At 42.1% G+C, this 20,619-nt stretch overlaps 1 protein-coding gene across 1 annotated transcript in view; it reads right to left on the reverse strand.

Annotated features, from left to right (window-relative positions):
- Positions 1-14,495, reverse strand: part of Timd4 (T cell immunoglobulin and mucin domain containing 4) — a 35,303-nt gene extending 20,808 nt beyond the window's left edge. Inside the window, exons 1-5 of the mRNA XM_047556577.1 lie at positions 14,396-14,495; positions 9,051-9,392; positions 4,850-5,107; positions 3,432-3,515; positions 2,741-2,839 (exon numbers count right to left, since the gene is read on the reverse strand). Coding sequence (XP_047412533.1) covers positions 2,741-2,839; positions 3,432-3,515; positions 4,850-5,107; positions 9,051-9,392; positions 14,396-14,453 — 841 coding nt within the window. The 5' untranslated portion in view covers positions 14,454-14,495. The remainder of the gene's footprint in view (positions 1-2,740; positions 2,840-3,431; positions 3,516-4,849; positions 5,108-9,050; positions 9,393-14,395) is intronic.
- Between the last annotated feature and the right edge of the window lie 6,124 nt (positions 14,496-20,619).

A 20,619-nucleotide genomic window follows, 5' to 3' on the forward strand; every position in this document is an offset into this window, starting at 1 on the left:
AGTGGTAGAGAGCTTGCCTAGCACATGTGAGGCACTGGGATTGATCCTCAGCACCACATAAAAAATAAATACATAAAATAACATTATTTAAAAATGGACATAGTTTTAAAAAAATCTAAATCTAGGGAGTAACTCTCAGCTCTCTCTCTGTTCAGCTGTGTGATCTTGAGGAAGTGGCTCCACATCTCTGAGCTCCATTTCTAAGACACCATAGAGTGGGGGTGAGGAACTGTTACTCTGAGGAATGCGAAGGATGTAAACTAGCCCTCAACCATAGAAGCCTTACTATCCAAAAAATTAGTGAAGAAATAGGAGGCAATCAGGGACAATTAACCAGAGAAAGAAAGACCCACAGAGACGTGCAGGCCCTCTAAAGTGGGTTAAAACAATTTCATGAGAACAGAGAAGAACTCTTATTCAAAGGGGAGATCAGGAGGAAGCAGCCTCCCGGGATTGTCAGAGTAGCCTCAGATTTGCAAGACGTGGGCTAAATCCAGGCCTACCATCAACTGAACAAGCTATGCATCTTCATGGACTCCAAAACAGAGGTGATGGCTCTACCCATCCCATAGGAATTCATAAAAATTAAGAGAGATAATGCGAAGAAAAGGTACAGTGTTAAAACAAAGCAAGGCCTTTGGAAGTATTAGCTTCCTTAATAAATTCTCTTCTTTTCCATTTCTTTACCTACATAATGAGAATGAGAGCTGCACCTGCCTGAAAATCACCGTGAGATTTAAATAAGAACCTGACGTAAAAACTTTTCAATCGTCACCAAACACACAGTTAAGTCCTCAGTAGTGATGACTGCAGTTATATGAAGTTTCATTGTAACAAAAAATGGGAAGAAAGGGTGATAAATGAAAGGAACATGACCCCTGTATTTCTGACTGGAAACCCAGGCAAAGAAAGTCATATTTAAGACCATGCAATCATAGCTAGACTCCCTGGATCTGCTACCTGAGAACTATTGACCTTGGAAGATTTAGATGAACCTGATCTCTGAGCATCTGCTGAGAGCAATTAAATGAAGCGGCCCTGACACTTCAACCTGAACCCTGCCCATAACATGTGCTCAGTAAATTCTAGTTTCTTCCAACGTGATTCAGTGTGACACAGAGTCTGACTGGCCTTGTAGCAAACTCCTCTTCCACTTGCACCTATGGACATTGCAGCAAGGAATCTTTCTCTCTCTCTTGTAGGATTTGGTCCAGGAGGAGTGGAATTAATATTATCAGGGATAGTATAGAAGATAGGAAAAGAGATGCTGTGTTATTTCCTTGCAATTCTATGTAAGATAGTGTAATGTTTAAAGGGACTACAGAATGGTAGTTTGGGGACACTCTCCTGACCCTCCACTATCTTTCTAGCTGCTTCCTTCTCTTTTGCCATGAAGTAGTTCTCCACGTTACTCCAATCCACAAACAAAGAGAGTTTGGATCTTGTCTCCCAGGTTCCCTTTAACTCCTATTCAGCTTCTATTCCAAATCTTCACACCATAGGAGATGGTGTAAGTAAAAGTTTTTCGACATGAGATCACACTCGCAGCGCATCTTAATTTATAGTGTCATTTCAAACTCCCCCCTTCCACTTACTCCTGTCCACCCCCCCACCCTGTCTTCTGTGCCCCATAAGTGATGTTTCATTGCCTCCTTTAGAGTTAAGGAACATCTGTTTTCTGACTGATATACATACAAAAGATGCTCAAACTCTCCGTTAATCAAAACAGGAGAAGAACAAGATGACATGTTCTCTGGAGATTGAAAAAAAATTAAACAAAACGGTCACGTCAAGTGTAGGGAGGATATGGGAAAGCAGATATTCTGTGGGTGGGAAAATAAATGGCACAAGCTCTCTTACGGACAATTATGTAATAGCTGTTAAATTGGAAAGTACACAGCTTTTTCAACCTAGCGTTTCTACTTCTTGGTCACCAACCTACCTAGAGAAATACTTGTATAAAAGCTTAAGGAAGCATGCATATCCAAGAAAGTTCACAGAAGCACCATTGATAATTGGAAAACATTGGAGCAACTGAAATTCCCTTCAATAGGCAAAAGATACCATGAGTAACCATGGTTTAAAATATTATAGAGCAATTCAATATAATGATTCAGGTTGCTACATGGATTGAAAAAGTAAGTAAGTGGTCCAGATGTATCAATAAGGAAATATTGATATTCACTTAAATATCATATGCATCATATAACATGCAGTGCCTTACTGCATATGATATGACGGCTTAAAACACACACACACACACGCACTTTCACACACACACACACACACACACACACACACGAGGGAAGGAAAAAAAGATCTAGAATGGCCATCTTCAATCAAGAACAGTGATCTTGGGGGCTAGAGAGGCTGGGGATTAAGGACAGGAATCCAGGAGAATTTTATTTCTGTCTTTAAGTACATTAGTATAACATTTGTGTGATTTAAAAGAAATAAGCACTGGTTTGACAAATGGGCAGTGATTTTCCTACCACATTCCTGACTTCAGTCTGAAGTTGCTGAAGAAGAAGGGAGATCTCCATAGAGGGGCTTTGAACATGAGCACGGGAGGCAGAGCCAGCCCCAGGCTTGTGACGGGCTTCACTTTCACCCCAGCTCACAGGAGGATGTGGGATAGGACACGATGGAACTGAACCAGCAGAATCCTAGACATGCAGCCATGTGACAGATTGTTCCCACAGCCAAAGACAAACCAATTGCAAGAACACATCTCCCTTACCTGGTTGAGGAGAAGTCACTGGACCACCTGTTTCCCTTGGGACACTTGCTTTCCATGTCACCAGGGATGTAGATGACAGAAGAACTGAAGTTTCAGACCCTTTGGAAGAACAAAAGGAAAAGAGTAAACAGACGTCCCACTGAGTTTCATCAAAGAAAACTGAAGTCCTTGGAACTAGAATGAGAAAGAGGAGTCCCATTGCAGCCTACAGAGTAATGGAAAACATGCCAGAGACATGTCACCTGCCACCAAGGAGAATCACGAAGCAGGAAGGGCACTGTCTCTCCTCCCTCCTCCCCAGGAGGAAGGAATGAGCAAACCACAAACGCTGCCCTAATGCCAACTTGTGCCAGGTGGACTTCATGGCACAAAGGCCTCAAGGTCATCCCTAGTCACCTGAGTCAACATTTTTTTTTGTGTTTGTGCCAGGGATTGACCCAGGGCTGCTTAACCACTGAGCCACATCTCCAGGCCTTTTTTAGTTTTTATTTTGAGACAAGGTCATACTAAGTTGCTTAGACCTCATTGAGTTGCTGAGGCTGGCCTTGAATTTGTGATCCTCCTGCCTCAACCTTCAGAGTGGTTGGGATTATAGGCAGGGCCACGGAGCCCAACCTCAGCATCACATTTACTCAGTGCTTCTTTCTCCCCAACCCACGTGGTGAGGAAAGGTACAGTGAGGGTCCGCCACCTTTGGCTGTGGACAAGGCAGTGTCTGCAGAAGTTGCTTCGGTGCTTCTCCAAGTCAGGCTGGATCCATGTAAAGGTACTGATTCTGGAAGAGAAAAAAGTTTGACAAAAGGCAGCTAAAAACTAACAGTGTTCACAGTATCTGTGGTAGGTGGTGACATTCAGAGATGGGGAGGGGCCAGGGAAGTGCCTGCAGTGGGAGGGGGAGGGGTGGGAGGGGCCTGGGAGAGCCAAGGTGGGCAAGAGGGGGTCTGGGAAGGGGTTTGGGAGGGGCCAAGACAGACAAGCCCTCCTTTTTTCTAACAGTCATCTTTGTGCTTCTCTGTGTTTCCAGCTTTCCTGAAAGACAGAAGGTAATTTTGAGACACAAGGAAAAGAAACTAAGATGTTTTAAGATAATGATTTTAAAGCCCAAAGGAACTTTTTAAAAATGCAAAATTGATTAAGGATTTTAGTAACAACTCAGAGTATCATAGAATTAACCAATTCAATACTGTGAAGCCACTGGGACTAAATGCTACCTGGTGGTTGTTTTCCAGTAGTCTGACCTCAGGGTGAGAGATTGAAACATGGTGGAAGCTCCACCGAGCAATGGAGCCAGTCACTCTGAGAGGTGCAATGGAGCTAGTCACTCTGAAGGGTCAGGAGAATTCAGAGGAAATAGAGAAACAAGGAGAACGCTAGTTGGCCTATTTTCAAGCACCAAAGGCCTTTCCTCAACCAATCTCTAATGCCCAGCCAGAGACCTCAAGGAGAGCGCTGCAGTCTGACCCCAAATAACCTTTCCTGGTCCTTCAGAAAGCAACTCCTGCGAGACTCCTCAGAGGTCAGCTGGAGAACCCAAAAAGCTGACTTGTCAAAAACACAACGGAAAAGAAACAGAAAAGACAAAATTTCCGTAAAACAATTAAAGGAACAGTTAGTGAAATCACCTCCTCACATACACATATATACAAGCACTATGTGGGCTGCAGCGTATCCACCATTCAAATTCATAAGTCAACATGACAACCCTCAGTACCGCAGAATGTGAATTAAACCCTTTTAAGAAGTAATTAAGGTAAATGGAGGTCATACGGATGGAACCTAATCCAGTAAGATTGATCTCACAGAAGGACAGACAGAGGGAAGACCTTGGAAGGAGACGAAAAGACAAGCATCCCAAAAAGACAAGCAACCAAAGAGGACTGAGAAGGACCAGCCCTGTGGACACCTTAATCTTGGACTTTGAACATGTTCAAGCCACCCGACCTGAGGTGTTTGAGATGCTTGGCCTTGAACACCAATACAAACAAACACATGCACACACAAAAAGGCCCATGAGAAGGTTCCTGGGTGCCCCAGTGACAACCCTGTCCTGAGGAAACCAGGGCACATCTGCCTAGGGGAAGGGAAGGAGTGGCCAGTTCTGCCATGTACCTGTGGTGTGGACAGGCCCATCCGTAGAAGATGCAGTGGTCAGAAGACTCGTTGTGGCCACCTCTGGGAGGGAGGTGAGTGTTGTCAGGGGGCACGTGGTGGCCGTGGTGAAGACCGAGGTGGCCGTTGTCTGAAGCGGTGCTCCAGTGGTGTGGTCAGGGGTCGCCTCGGCTGTTGTTGGAAGCCCCACCTTGGTCGTCATCATGGGAGGGGTGGAGGGTGGGTGAGAGGTGGTGGTTCTCCTCGTGGTTGTTGGGGCTGTAACCAATACAAGTTGGTTACAAGTGTCTGGCCCCAAGCAGAGATGGAGGAGAGACAGGGACACAAAGGCACGAGGTACCTGTCTGCTTCTCTCCTCTCCTGCTGCCCTCACCAGGTCTGCTGGCCTGGACCCCTGGAATGCTCACTGCCGTTGGGTCTCTGGCCTGCATTCCTCTCCTTCCAATCCACTCTTCACACACAGGCCACAGTTGTCATCTAAGCGACAGATCTAATTATGCCCATCCCTGCTTGAAACTCATGTGGGGTCCTATGTGACCATAAGATGGAGAACCCAGCCCGCTCTTTGGCCTGCCCAGGCACCATCTCCCTTGGCCCTGCCTTTCCTTCCAATCTCATGGCTTCAGCCTCCTCTCACTTTTTTCAGTCAACTGGCCTTTCCTCCATTCTTTGGACACATCACTGACCTTCCAGCTATAGAAACTGTTCTATCTGCTGCACCCCATTCCTTCCTGTCACTTCTGTGCACTAGGCCAGCTCCTCTCGTCCTTCCCCTCCGCAGGGTTTGTGGCAATTCAGAAGTGCCATCTATTCCATTATCTGATTATTATTGTTCAAGGTTCACTCCTACTGAACTGTAAGCACCAGGAGGAAAACCTGGCCTTTGTTTTGTTCTCCTCTGTGAATCCAAAGCCCCTCACAGTGTCTGCCATACACAAGTTCTCCAAAAGCATTTCATGAGTGCATGAATTCAATAATGCATCAAAAATGAGCCCAAGTGTGTGACTGTGGATGAGAATGTAGTTTACTTCAGATATTAAAGATTGGTTCATGCCAACATTACTCACTCCATAAGCACCTAAACTTGAATTCTTTATCTACAATTTATTCTATGCATCTCACCTTCTCTAGAATATGTCAAATTCCCACAGACTTTAATATGGCAGAAAGACACTGTTTGTTCCAAATGAACTTGGAAGTGACCCTGTAGAGTATGAAAACCAACAACTATTTTATAAAATAATACCTAGTTATACCAGTCAAGATAAGAGAAGACTTGGGTCAGAGTCAATTTTTAAAATTTTATTTTCATTTTTCAGCCTGCATTTTGATTCATTGTACACAAATGGGGTACAAGTTTTCATTTTTATGGCTGTACATGATTTAGATTCATGCCATTTGTGTAATCATACATGTCCATAGGGTAATGATGTTTGTCTCATCCCATTATCTTTCTCCTTCACCCACCCCCTCCCCACCTCATTTCCACCTACACATTCCAAAATTCGTTTTTTACACCCCTGCCCCCCACCCCATTATGTATCATCATCCACTTCTCAGAGAAAACATTCGGCTTTTGGTATTTTGGGATTGGCTTATTTCACTTAGCATGATATTCTCCAACTCCATTCATCTACCTGAAAATACCAAAATTTTATTTTTCTTTATAGCTAAATAATATTCCATTGTGCATACATACCACAGTTTCTTTATCCATTCATCTTTTGAAGGGCATCCAGGTTGGTTCCACAATCTAGCTATTGTGAATCTGCTATAAACATTGATGTGGCTACATTACCGTAGTATGCTTATTTTAAGTCCTTTGGGTATAAACTGAGGAGTGAGATGACTGGGTCAAATGGTGGGTCCATTCCAAGTTTTCTGAGGAATCTCCACACTGCTTTCCAGAGTGGCTGCACCAATTTGCAATTCAACCAGTAATACATGAATGTGCCTTTTTCCCCACATGCAAGCCAACACCTATTATTGCTTGTATTCTTGATAAGAGCCATTCTAAATGGGGTGAGATAAAATCTTAGGGTGGTTTTGATTTGCATTTCTTTAATTACTAGAGATGTTGAACACTTTTCATATATTTGTTGATGGTTGTATATCTTCTTCTGTGAAGTGTCTTGCCCAGTTCCTTAGCCCATTTATTGATTGCTTCAGAGTCATTTAACTTCTTTCTTATTCTGCAAAATTAGAAGAATGCCCTCAATCTCATAAGAGAAAAAGATACTGATATGTATGAAAGTTCTCTAAAAGCATCCACTTTAGTTGTTCTCAAATTTTAGAGTACTTCATAGTCAACAGAGAAGCTTAAAAAAAGAATATACATATCCACAGTATGGAGGTTCCTCAAAAGACTAGGCATGGAACCACCATATGATCCAGTATACCACTCCTCAGTATTTATGCTAAATAATTAGAGTCATCATACTATGGTGATACATGCATACCCATATTTATAGCAGCACAATTCACAATGGCTTAACTAAGTATCTATCAACAAATGAATGGATAAAGAAAATGTGGTGTATATATACACAGGGGAATTTTATTGAACCATAAAGAAGAATGAACCTATGTCATTTGCAAGAAAATGTACAGAACTGGAGACCATTATGTCAAGCCAAATGAGTCAAACTCAGAAGGTCAAGGGTCATGTGTTTTCTCTCAAATGTGGAAACTAGAGAGGAAAAAATTTTAAAAAATGGTGGAGAAGATTTCATGAAAATCAATGGGAGATCAGTGAGAGGAAAGGGACCAGTGGGTGAGAGAAAGGGAGAGAAAGGGAGGGAAAGGGAAGTGCCGGGGAGGGGGTTGGCCAAACTATATTGTCATATTGTGTGCATGTGTGAATAGGTACAAACACATCCCATCATTATGCACAACTGTAAAGCACCAATTTGAAAAGATGGGGAAAAATAGTATAGATATCCAGACCCTGCCTTCCAAGGCATGGATCTGTTAGGAATAGAGCCCAAGCATAACACACACCTCACCTTGAGAATCTGCATTGTGGACAAGCACTAACGTGGATTATGTTTTAAGTGTATTATTGATAGCATAATTTAACCATAGGCTTAAAAGAGCCTGTTCTACCCAGCTCAGATCTTTAGGAGTCCCACTAAATTCCAAATTTTATTCCTTAAAAGGAACTGATGGCAACCAAAGGAAAGTGTGCCTGAAAACTTCTCTGTCTCCAGATTCCTTTTCCTTCTGTCCAAAGTCACAGACCATTTGCTTATAGGCTGATGCTTAGTCATGAACACATTTTATTTAGTTCACATGGTATGTATTTAATTATTATTTGGAGATCAGTCAATATGTAAAAATTAATATAGTTCATGTAAAAATTGGGAGATCTGAAAACACTGTGCCCAAATGTCTGTACCAGACAACCCACTAAATAAGCAGTAGCTGCCTTCTTCTGTTTGACTCTGCAGTTCATTGGCTCCTCCCTCTCCCCAACTCACCCCTCTCATTCTGAGGCTGTCTTGGCCCTAGGTGTTTGAGTTTCCTTGCCTGCTTCATATCATGGCTTAGCATTTCAAGTCTCATCTTCCCACTCACATTCTAGGCAAGTACGGCCTTTTCACCACCACCACTGAATCTATCACCCTCTGATATGGTTTAGAAATGAGGTGACCCCCAAGCTCATGTGTAGGACAAAGCAAGAATGCTCAGAGGTGAAGTTACTAGATTATGAGAGCTGTAACCGAATCAGTGGATTAATCCATTGATATGGAAAAACTGGATGGTAATGGTAGGCAGATAGAGTATGGACAGAGAAACCAGGTCACTGGGGGTCTTCCTTTGGGGTTTGTATTTTGTCCCTGGTGAGTTGAGTTAAGCATATATTCTTTCCCTCTCCCTTTCTCTCTCTCTCTCTCTCTCTCTCTCTCCCTGCCTCCCCCCTCCCTTTCCCTCTCCCTCTCCCTCTCTCTCTCTCCCCACCTCTTCCTTTCCTTCCTGGTTGCCATGCCCTTCAGCCATGATGCTCTGCCCCACCTGGGGCCCAGAGCAATGGAGTCAGCTGAGCATGAACTGAACCTCTGAAACCATGACCCCAAATACACTTTTCCTCCTCTAAGTTGTTACTGTCGATGTTTTGGTCACAGTGATACAAATCTGACCATACTCCCATTAACCACTGGATTTTTTCTTCCCCAGCAAAAGCCCCCCTTCATCTGCTCACCTCTACTCAGCACCAGGCGAATGTTCTTCTTCACGTCATTGAACCAGCCCGGCACCTCGATGCGACAGCAGTACACCCCGCTGTCCCCTTCGTTGGTGTTGGAGATGGTCAATGAAAGATCGCCTCTCTGGATGTTCCCACGAAGCCTATATTTTGTAGATGTACTGGAGATCACTCTCGTCCCATCTGTGTGGAGAAGCTCCTGGCTGCATTTGGATTTGGGACACTGACCTTTGCCCCAGCACATGCTGTTGCTGTTCTGAGACCAGGACGAGTATAAACAGGGCAAAGTCACCGACTGACCCAAAAACGACCTCACGGTAATTTCTGATGTGACTGGTACTGCAAGGGAAAATGAGAATACTAAGCTGAGCACTATTAAAATCTCTCAGATATGCAACACAGCTTTTGTACAAATAGATGATTCCAGAAAGATGCAGAGAATTGTAGTCTATGTTTTTGTTTATTGGGGATTAGACACAGGGTATTCTACCACTGAGTTACATAGACATCCATATTTATTTTTAATTTTGAGATAGGGTCTTGTTAAATTGCCAAGGTTGGCCTCAAACTTGCCATCTTCCTGGCTCAACTTCACAAGCATCTGGAATTACAGGCCTGTGCCACTGCACCTGGCAGGTTCCCTTTAGCATAAAATTTGATGTGCCCCTCAGCACCTGGGAGCTCCTAACTCCACACACTTCACCCCCAGTAGAGATCATTGGCCACCTGGGTCTACAAACTCATCTGGGCGCTGAGAGCTTCCTACTATTTAAACACTCTTGAGTGCCATTCAAGCAACCAATAGACTCTCAAATCAAAGCCAGACCATGTAATCCAATTCCACTCTCTCATATAAACTAATCCAAAAGCAACTCTCTTCCCACTGGACCTCAATAAGCCAAAACCGGGTCCTAATTTGAGTGCCTCCAATGGGTCTTCCACCCAGAGCACGCCATGACTGGAAGATGAGCTGTTAGGCTACATGCCATTGTCCTTCTCACCTCTCAGAATTGGAAATGGAGATTGCTGCTCAGGATCATTTCTTTAATGTTAGATAAATGAAGTTAAAGGAATTCATGGATGTTTACTTCTTTTTAAGAGACAAATAATAATTGTGTTTATTTAGGGGGTGTATAGAATGTTTTGATCTGTGTATATACTGTAGAAAGATTCAACCAAGATAATTAACATGTTCATCACCTCACTGATATTCATTTTATTGTGGTGAAAACATTAAGTCTTTTAACAAGTGTGAAACACACATTATTATATTTAACCATGAAAGCCATGCAGTGCAATAGATCATTAAACTTGTTCTTCCAGTCTAACTAAAATTTTCACTTTTTAATCAGCATCTCCCTTTCTTCATCTTCCCTTCTAATTTCTTGCTATATTTCACCTACCAGTGAGCTCATATAGTATTTTTCTTCTTCTGCCAAACTTATGTCACTTAGTACTTTTTAAATATTAGGGCTAGAAGGGACCATGAGAATTATCTAAAATGGCAGCTCTATGCTGGGAAGTGATATTGACCAAATTATATTATAATATTGTGTGCATATAGGAGTCTGTAACAACAAATCCCATCATTATACACAATAAATGCACCAATAAAAATGTGGAAATAAAATAAAATGGAAGTTGTGACATATAAAAATTCTGGAGGTTTGCATTTATCATGTAAGCTACTCCATGTGAGATGGAATGTTTCTAAAATGAAATATAAGTTTCCTAACCTTGGTTCTCATCAGCATGACTTGGAGACCTTGTTAAAAATACATAATATATTGGTGAAATCCAAGTCAGCATCCCTGTGGTCAAGACCTATGGACGGCGCATTAATCAGGTTCTGCAGGTTGTTCTGCTGCAGCTGGCCATTCTTGCAGCGTTTGAGAACCACCAGGCAAGTTCTTCTAAGATTACCTCCATCTCTGGGAATCTTTGAAACATTTTCACTACTGCACACGTCAAACCCATTGGTTCAACTGAACATGATCAATTGTTCTAAACCCCACACTCTTGCTAAACGCTGTTGAAGTGAGAGGCCCAGTAGATAATAGCTCTCACATCCTTAGAAGAACATCCTGCACCTTCTCCAGTATCTGGGTTTCTGCTAATTATTTTCTCCAAGGTACCCATGAGACCCTCCATTCACTAACTTGCTGAGCTGATTGGCTGAGTTGTATAAGACATGGCCAGCAGGGCCATGTTCCTTCCTACCTCGGCTATCAGGAACTTCCAGGTCTTCCTCCTTAGGAGACAGTGACCCTGAAACCCAAGAGTCACCCAGGTGGAAATTAAAACCACATGCTCCCTCAGCTTTCCATAGTTGGCTCTCACAATGAAAGCTCATTCAATTTTAGATCAACTTTCACTCTTCCTTGAATTTAGTCTCTTTATTTTGCCACAGTGGAAAGATTTTGGAGTTTTTAAGTTTGATGGCAAGTCCATTTTACCCCCATAAAATCAGGAAAAAAGAAGTAAACTGTTACCACTCTCAGTGGCATTAACAATGTAGGATATACACACCTAAAATGAGTAAATACTAAACTATGAACTTGTTCCTATGACTATTTCATAAATGAATTTAAAAATACATGCAACAATGATATCTCCTGGAGATTCAACAGTGTATTTTCCTGACCGCTGTAGTATTAAAGCAGGCATCCTATTACACAATAACAAAAGACTCAATAGAAAAACTAGCAAAAGACATGAGAAAATAGGAGTAGCCAATTAATTTTATCCATTCTAGTGGCAAAAGTTGAGGACATATAAAATCAACTCTTGGCCAGGGGGTGAGTAAATGGGGCTCCCAGAAACTGCTGGGGGAACTGAGCAAATAACTCAGCCTTCTGGAGCAAACTGGAATGAAATGGGGGTGTGAATTGGTGCAGCTACCATGGGGCACCCTGGTGATTTCTATTAATGTTAAATATGTGCATGTCTTAGCTTTGCCTAGACAGTCTCATATTTGTTATCCACCCTCGAAAAGCATGTGTGCACAAAGATGCTTATTGGCAAACACTTTTTTGCCGTCTTCATCTATCTGTGAATGGGATGAACAATGTGCATGTGGGGATGACTGAATGCAGCATTCTTCAATTGCAGGAAGTCTAAGCAGATTAATAGTGTTAGAAAGTCCCACAGGAATTGCATGAAAACTCCAAGCCATTTTAATGTATGCAAGGGGTCAATTTCAAAACAAGACATAAAATATAAAACATTTTCATAAATAAATAGAACAGTTTGCATTTTTGATGAGCTGAGATGTAGGAAAGTATAGAGAAGTCTCTGGTGGGACAGAACAAGTTCATGACATCAGTTATCTCCACAGTGACGGGAAAGGGCTGGAACCAGGCACACTGATTGAAAGGGATTTGAGCTCTATAATATTCTTAGTTTTCCAGTAAAGGAGTTTCTATATTACTCATCTGATTAAAAGCCAATATTCGAAAAAAGGAAGCACGCAGCGTTGGTGTGGCAGAAAGCCCCCTTTAGGGTCACGCATAAACCTCATCTGCCAGTTACTGCTTCTGAATTCTTACAGAAAAGGCCACAGTAGTCATCATCATAAGACAAAGAGGAGAGCACTCACCTCAGGAAGAGGGCTAAGGTTCACCTGCCAAGAAGTACTGAATGCCAAGTGAAGTTAATTAAGTAGAAGTAGAAGTAACCAACCACATTGGAATTTAGAAACGGGACAAGAATCTTTCTTTCTCCAGCTGCCAAAGTATCCCGAGGAGAAGGAAATACTGGAATCAAATCAGTCCCCTCTGTGGAATTACCAGGGTGGGTATCTCCAAGGTTGTGGGGTCAGCTTGGTTCCTTGCCCAGTGGATGACCCTTTCCCAATCCAGGTCTTGGTTTCACCATCTACAGAGGGCAGGGTCTCATTAGGCATCCCTTGCATACACATCTGGTTTTGATCCTTGGTAATTCTGTGGAGTCACTCTCCCCTAAGTTGGCCATTTTAGAAAAGTCACGTGAAAAAATAAATAAATTTAAAAAAAGCCAAACTGAAAGAACAGTTCGCCAGGTGCTGCCTCCTTCAAGCAAGATGGGAGAAGCCCATTCCATCAGTGTGTCCTGCCAGAAGCGGGACATGTGGACACAGACTTCAGCAAATTTCTACATAGCAAACTCTCCAAGCCCCCAGGGCAAACATAAAGATCAGCTTAAAACAGTCATAAAGAGTCAGACCATGGTTTTCTTACATTAAAAAAGGGAGTGCTCGCACCAAACCAACATGACATGTGAAAGTGACAAGGACTCTATTACACTGTTCCTTGCCTGCCTGATAGGTACCAAGCACAGAATCAGGTGCTGAGACACGAGAAATGAGCAGACCTGTCTGGCCCTCTGGGAGCCTACAGAGCTCCTGCAGAGAGGCAGTTAAGGGAGCAGTTACCATGGGTGACAAGTTCTCTGATGCAGGACCTCCTGCTGGTGGAGGAGGTCTCAGCAGAAGCACCTAAACCAGAGCTCAGGCTACAGGGGGCAGGAAAAGTCTGACTAGGGGAGACCTGAGGGTGCTTCAAGTTACAGAGAAAGAAAGAGCCAGAAAGAAGAGCCTGATGTGGTCTTGAGAGGAAGGGGGACCTGGTGATTTTCCTTAGAACAAAGGCGTTTTCTCCTACAGAATGTTTTTAAAATTCATACTCAAATAAACACAGACTTTCAAAAGAGCATCAGAGACTGACTGGTCCTGGGATCACAGGTAGTTAAAGGTCTCGCACGGGCCCCCCACTCCACACATGGAAGAGGCAGAATAATTTAGCCGAATTCCCGGTGTCAATGCTAGGGACTGGGAAGCAGCTGCAGCTCAGGCCAGTGTCTGCCGAAACCCCCAGGGTGCAAAGGGCAGCTCACTGGCCAAAGCTAAGTGTGTGCATGGCATCATTCAAAACCTGGAAGCAGTGGGCAGGAAAGAAACCTCACCTCGAAGCCCCATCCTCTGCAAACCAAAATAAGACAAAAAGCAAACAACGCTCTTAAAATAAAGAGAATAATACGAATTATAACAAGCGTTCTCACCAGAACAAATTGACTCTGACTGTGACTATGTAGCTCCTTCCAATGGCAGTTCTGATCCCCACTCACCTGACCCCTGGACCCTTTATTTCTATGTCTTATCTTAAATGGTCATTTCTGATGTCAGTACAAGTTACCCTAACCCTCAAGCCCCCACATCAACCTCATGGTAAACGCCTGTGAACACGGCAATGGAGAAACCCTCCAAAAAGGAAAAAATCTAGAAAGGAGAAGAGGAATGTGACAGGAATCCATTACACCCTAATGAACTCTCCAGGGCTCCCCAGGGAAGGCTCCAGAACACTTACCCAGATAAAACCACCCGAACTCCATCACCAGCCAGAGAAGGAGAGGCTCTTTGGACATTTTGACAGGAGTCTGTCTGTCTGTCCCAAACCCATTTTTTATACCATGCTTACTGCTGACAGGGTGGGACATTTTAGTTTCATTTCTCTTTTTGTCTCATTATCTTCCTTTTCCTCCATCCTGAATGGCCTCCCTCAATTTGGGATGTGTGATAAAATGTGCTGAGCACTTTTCTCCTGGTGATCAGAGTGTGCACAAATGTGTGGAGTGATGGTGTGGGTGTACACGTGCCTCTGTCCACGCGTGTAGGGGAATTTCCTATGTATGCAAGAGCATGTGTTTGCTCACCTGCCATGTGTGTGTGTAACCTTGTGTGGTCATGATCACCCCGACTCCTGGTGACAAAGTACAATTTACTCTTCCCACTTGCAATCGTTTTCCCCTGGGTCCTCTAGTGCAGCCAAGGGCAAGTTAGATGGATTTAGCCCCACTCCTCTTCTAGGTTCTCCTTCACCCTGTGCCCTGGTCACTTTGTCCTGATAATGAAGAAGGAAAAGCAGGACTGCAAGCAATCATCACATAAGACAAAAATACCGTTCGAATTTACTGGAAAAAAGAATCTCGCAACCTAGGTGCCCTTCAAGAGATAAATGGATAAAGAAAATGTGGTACATATATACAAAGGAATATTACTCAGCCAAAAAGAAGAAAGAAATTATGGCATTTGCCAGTAAATGGATGGAACTGGAGACTACCATGCTAAGTGAAATAAGTCAATCCCCCAAAACTAAAGTCAAATTTTCTGTTCTTTGATGTGCAGATTTTGACATACAACAAAATATGGGGAGGGAAGACTAGAAGTTCAGTGGGTTTGACAAAAGGGAATGTCAGGAAGGGAGGGAGGATGGAAATAGGAAAGACGGTAACTTTCCTATGTTCATGTATGAATACATATGTCATATGAATATACAACCAGTGAAACTTCACATCATGTTCAACCACAAGAATGAGATTCTAATTAGAATAAGTTATACTTGTGGTGCTGGGGATTGAACCCAGGGCCTTGTGAATGCAAGGCAAGCACTCTACCAATTGAGCTATACCCCCAGCCCTATATTCCATGTATGTATAATATGTCAAAAACTCTCCACTGTCATGTATATCTAAAAAGAACAAATAAAATAATTTAAAATAAGTTGAAAAGAAGAATAGAGGTTCAATAGAGAAGCATATTGTGGTGGTCTTTTTTTTTTTATCACTAGTGCTTACTGAGGACTTAATTATATGCCAGGTATTCAGCTCAGTCTTACTGTTTATTATTTAATTTTTCCACTCCTACATAATATATTTAATTTTTCCTGTTTAACAGACAAAGGAAATGAGGCTTAAGGGTATTTAAAAACATTACTCAATAGCCACAGCTAAGAAGTTGTAGAAATAGGATTCAAACCCAGACTTCCTGATTCCAAAATCCATACTCTTAATCTCTAATTACATCCCCTTTCGACCTCTGACCCTAGGCTAGTGCATCCATAAGGTCAAGCCTATCCTATCTAGCACCAGAAAAGAAATTTGCAGATGCACCAATGTTCTAGATTTTTTAAAAGCCTCATTTAATTATAATAAGCTAAATGAGCTGAAAAAGATTCATCACTGCTTGCACAGTGAACATATCAATAGCATTTGAAATTCTGGACTCAAAGAAGCTAGATGAATAGGAGATGAAAATAGGGAGATTCAGAGAAAATCTTACCACGGATAGTCTGTGGACCGTGGAATCCTTTCCCACCATATCCCCAGGAAAATAAGAGAGTTAATCTCTGCATAAACTGAATTGGCCTATAAAACATTTACAGATGCTGATATTCAGGAATTCCCTGACAATGACACCTACCCTCCCCTCAATAAAGCCAGCAGCCTAACATCTGCCGTGGACACAGAACTTGCAGCAGCTTTCAGTGCATCACTTCTAGAAATGAATAGACATGTGAAGCTCAGCCAACACATGAGGAAAGGCTACAGTTTGAACAGGAGACGAAGTCAATAAGGAGAGCAGGGGGAAATTTTAAAAAAGTATTTTTAAAAGACAGTATCACCCCTGAAAAGATATATTATATATATGAAAAAGAACAGACAAGGCATAAAAGGGGAAAAAAAAATCAGACACTGAGAAAGAGCTCTTCTAATTAAGAATGTTGTCTCTATCCTAACATTTTATGGCAAGTTTTGGGGTGGAGATAATATTTGAAATATAAAGTGAAGGAAATTTGCTAGAAAGTATAATCATTTAAAATGCCATATGACTAAGGTTGTTCTAGTACATTTAAAAAAAAAATAGAAGGAAGGAAATTATTAAAGTAATACTATTTTTTTAAAAAGATTCCTATAACTAAAAGACATGAGTCTTCAGATTGGGAGCCCAATGAAATGCTAACGCCCATGAATGACAAGATTCCCACAAAAATTATTACTGCACTATCGTGTAATGTAAGAACTTTAGACATAAGTAACAGGCATTAAAAGAGCTCAGAGAGAACACAAAAACATACTGCACTGGAAGAATTTGGAAACAGCTGGCACTGGTCTTCCAAACAACAAAGCTAAAGAAGAGTGCAAGAGATATGTTTTGAAAATTCTGCAGGGAAAATATTTTTTAACCTAAAATCTTATTCCCTACCATTTTTTTACTCAAATGTAAAAATGTTTTAAAGACCTTTTTGGACATAGATTAACACAAAATTGACCTCCCACCCCCCTTCCTTAGGGAGCTTTGGAAGAAAAATCTGTAGCGAAACACTAGGATTAGCCAGGAAACAAAATCATAGGATCCAGAATATAAAATATCAAGTCAAGGAATAGAAAAGGCCAGAAAGACAGCTGCAGGGAATCTAGAGAACAACTGTTTCAGTTCTCTATCACTGAATCGCAAACCACCCCAAAACTGAGGGCCTAAACAATTGACTTTTCACCTCCCTGGGTTGACTGTGCTCAGCTGGGCAATATTCAATCAAGTCCCATGGCTGAAGTTGGAGTCACCTCAAGACTTGCTAGGCTAGCGGGGCACAGTGGAGCCCACCTATAATCCTGGCACCTCGGGAAGCTGAGGCAGGAGGATCACCAGATCAAAACCAGCCTCAGCAAAAGTGAGGCACTAAGCAATTCAGTGAGACCCCCCATCTCTAAATAAATTATGTAATGGGGCTGGGGATGTGGTTCAGTGGTCGAGTGCCCCTGAGTTCAATCCCTGGTACCAAAAAAAAAAAAAAAAAGCTGGGCTGTTTGTCCCGGATAACGTTTTCATTCCCATGACTGAGCATCACCAATGACTTTGTTCCTCACAGGTCTAGTGAACTGAGAACTCACAGGTCTAGTGAACTGAAAATAACTACAAGAGCTAGGGGCTGGACTAGCACCTTTCACTACCCATGTGGCCTTTTCACATGGCATCTTGGGCTTCCTGACAGTGTGACAGTATCAAAGTAGATGGATTTTTTTACATAGTATCTGACTTTCTCAAAAACCAGCATTCCAGCCGACTCAGGAATAATCAGCGGACTTCTCCTTCTTGGGACTTAGTCTCAGATGTTGTTCAGTATCTTTTCCATGGTACTCTACTGATCAAAGAGCAAATTAGAAGGCATCACAGATTCAAGGTGGAAGGGGCAAATTCAAGGTTATGAACTTCAAGAAGAGGGGTTCTTTGGGGCTTGGGGGGGAAGCATCTTTGGAGTCATATGAGAACTCTCTTGAACTATCTTTGTGATTTTTCTGTAAATCTGAATAACTTATTGAATAAGTTTATTTAAACTGTAATTCAAGTTTATTGCACATATTTCTTTATTTTAGAAATGGAAATGTTAATTTCTATTGGCTGCTTGGTTTATATCAAAGTGCATTACTTAAGGGACATTCCATAGCAGTCCTGGGTATTTTATGTCTTTGCCACCTTCTGTGCATGTGGAGATATGCTTCTGGAGAATCAGTCCTCTCTCGTTCTTGGTCAACACAGTATTGATTTCACTCATGACTGTGATGATTGGCAGGGGACCCAAAGAAAGTCAAGCATACACTACAGGAAGATATGTACTGATTCGCTGAGAGATAGGAAACCTCTTATTTCTAACTGGCCTTTGAGGTGTGAGGATGTGACCTGAAGCTGGTGTTAGCCACTGTGCCACCAATACCAATGAGTGAACCATCCAATCAAAGCAGAGGGTGAGTGGAGAAACAGAGAATGGTTGACCTAAGCCCATGATGTATTGTGATCTCCTGAAGCAAAGCACGCCAGTGACCAACATTCTCTTTTGGGCTTGTCGATCTGTGTTGGGTTTTCAGTCATTTGAAATTTTAAACCTAGAAAGACTTTTGCACAGTGGCAACTTGGGTGGAAGATTTTAAAGTTCTTCTAACCTTACAACAGGGCACTATTATCTGGTCCAATCACCTGCTTCACCTAATGCCAACTTTTCAATCTTTCAGCAAATGCTTGTTAAGGTATTATGCTCCAGGTATGTGAGAAAGTCATGCAGCTCTGCGAATAAAATCCACTAATGCATAAGTACTACTTTTTAAGAACCTGATATTTTCAAATATTTAAGCAGAAGAATTTTCAATCCCCATTTTCCAGATAAAGAATCTGGAGACCATTAAAGGATAAAAGGCTATTACACAATAGCATGAAAATAGAATGCATGTCTTTCTGAGGAAGAGACTCTTTTAACAGCTAGTACTCCCTTTTGGATAAATAGCATTCAATGAAATCCCATGCATTCATTTTAATTCATTCAATTCTTCAACAACTATAGCAAGGGTAGGCAAACTATAGCCTATGTACCAAATCCAGCCCAACATCCATTTTTGTAAATAAAGTTTGATTGCAACAGAGTCACATTCATTTTTAACACAATGTCTATGACCGCTTTCAAGCAATGATGTCTGAGTTGAGTATTGTAACATACACTATATGTTCCACAAAACCAAAAATAATTACTCTCTGGTTCCAAGGGAAAGTTTGCAAACCCTCCAAAGGAAGGAAGCAGGGCAAGTGCAGAGTAATAGGACTGGAATGGCAGGCAGGGATCAGATCACTAAGGGCCTGGTACACCTCATGAAGGAATATGCCCTGTCCTCAGGACAAATGGAGTCCACCTTTTGTGGGTGATTATTGAGCTTGAGAGAGTAAAATAAATGACTGATATATTCCAACAGTTGGGAATATTTTATGAAAAGGGTGTTCATTACTAACTAGTTTGTAAAATCTGTATCTCCTCCAGCGGGGGCAGTTTGTTACTATATATTTTCCCCAGGAAAGGGCATTGCTTATTCCTGGAAAAAGGACCATTTTATTTGTTATGTTAGTTGGCAGGGGAAAGTTGTCTCTTCTGCTTATTTTCAATCAAGTGTATTGTTTTAGTCAGTTTATTCATCACTGTGACCAAAAGACCTGACAAGAATAACATAGGGGAGGAAAAGTTAATTTGGTGCTTCTGGTTCCAGAGGTCTCAGCCCATAAATGACTGAGTCCATTGCTCTTAGGCCAAAAGGAGGCAGAACATCATGGCAAAGGGTATCAAGGAGGAAAATAGCTCAAGACATGGCAACCAGGAAGCAGAGAGAGAGCTCAGCTCACCAGGGACAAAATACAAACCCCAAAGGAACACCCCATCACCCACCTCCTACAGCCACAACCTACCTGCCTACAGTTACCACCCAGTTAATCTATATCAGTGAATTAATGCACTGATTGGGTTAAAGTTCTCATAGCCCAATCAATTCACCTCTAAGTTTCCTTGCATCATCCTACACATGAACTATTGGGGGACACCTCATATCTCAACCATTACAGGGGTCTACTCCCAAGCTACTTCTTTTCACTCTATGACTTCTGCATCAGCTTCTTTATTTCCTATGGGGTGGGAGATCAGACAGCCTGGGTTCCAGCTACATGGACCAGCTACGTGCTTGTGAGCAACTTACTCAACCTTCCTGCTTTCTACTTCCCCTCCATGGAGGAAATAATAGCAGAATCTTGGGTGAACACTGAATGAAATGGTCCATGAAGAGCATTTAGCAGAATACTTGGCCAATCATGAACACCCAACAAAGTTTATTATTATTCTAGGAGTTGTTATCCAGATAGTGTTAGAGATACAGAGGACCAAATGGCTCATCATAGTGCAACTTTCTTGTCATGAACTACCCAACATCCCCTCCTTGTTCTGTATGG

The sequence above is a fragment of the Sciurus carolinensis genome, chromosome 6, assembly GCF_902686445.1.
Source record: "Sciurus carolinensis chromosome 6, mSciCar1.2, whole genome shotgun sequence".
Lineage (NCBI taxonomy): Eukaryota > Metazoa > Chordata > Mammalia > Rodentia > Sciuridae > Sciurus > Sciurus carolinensis.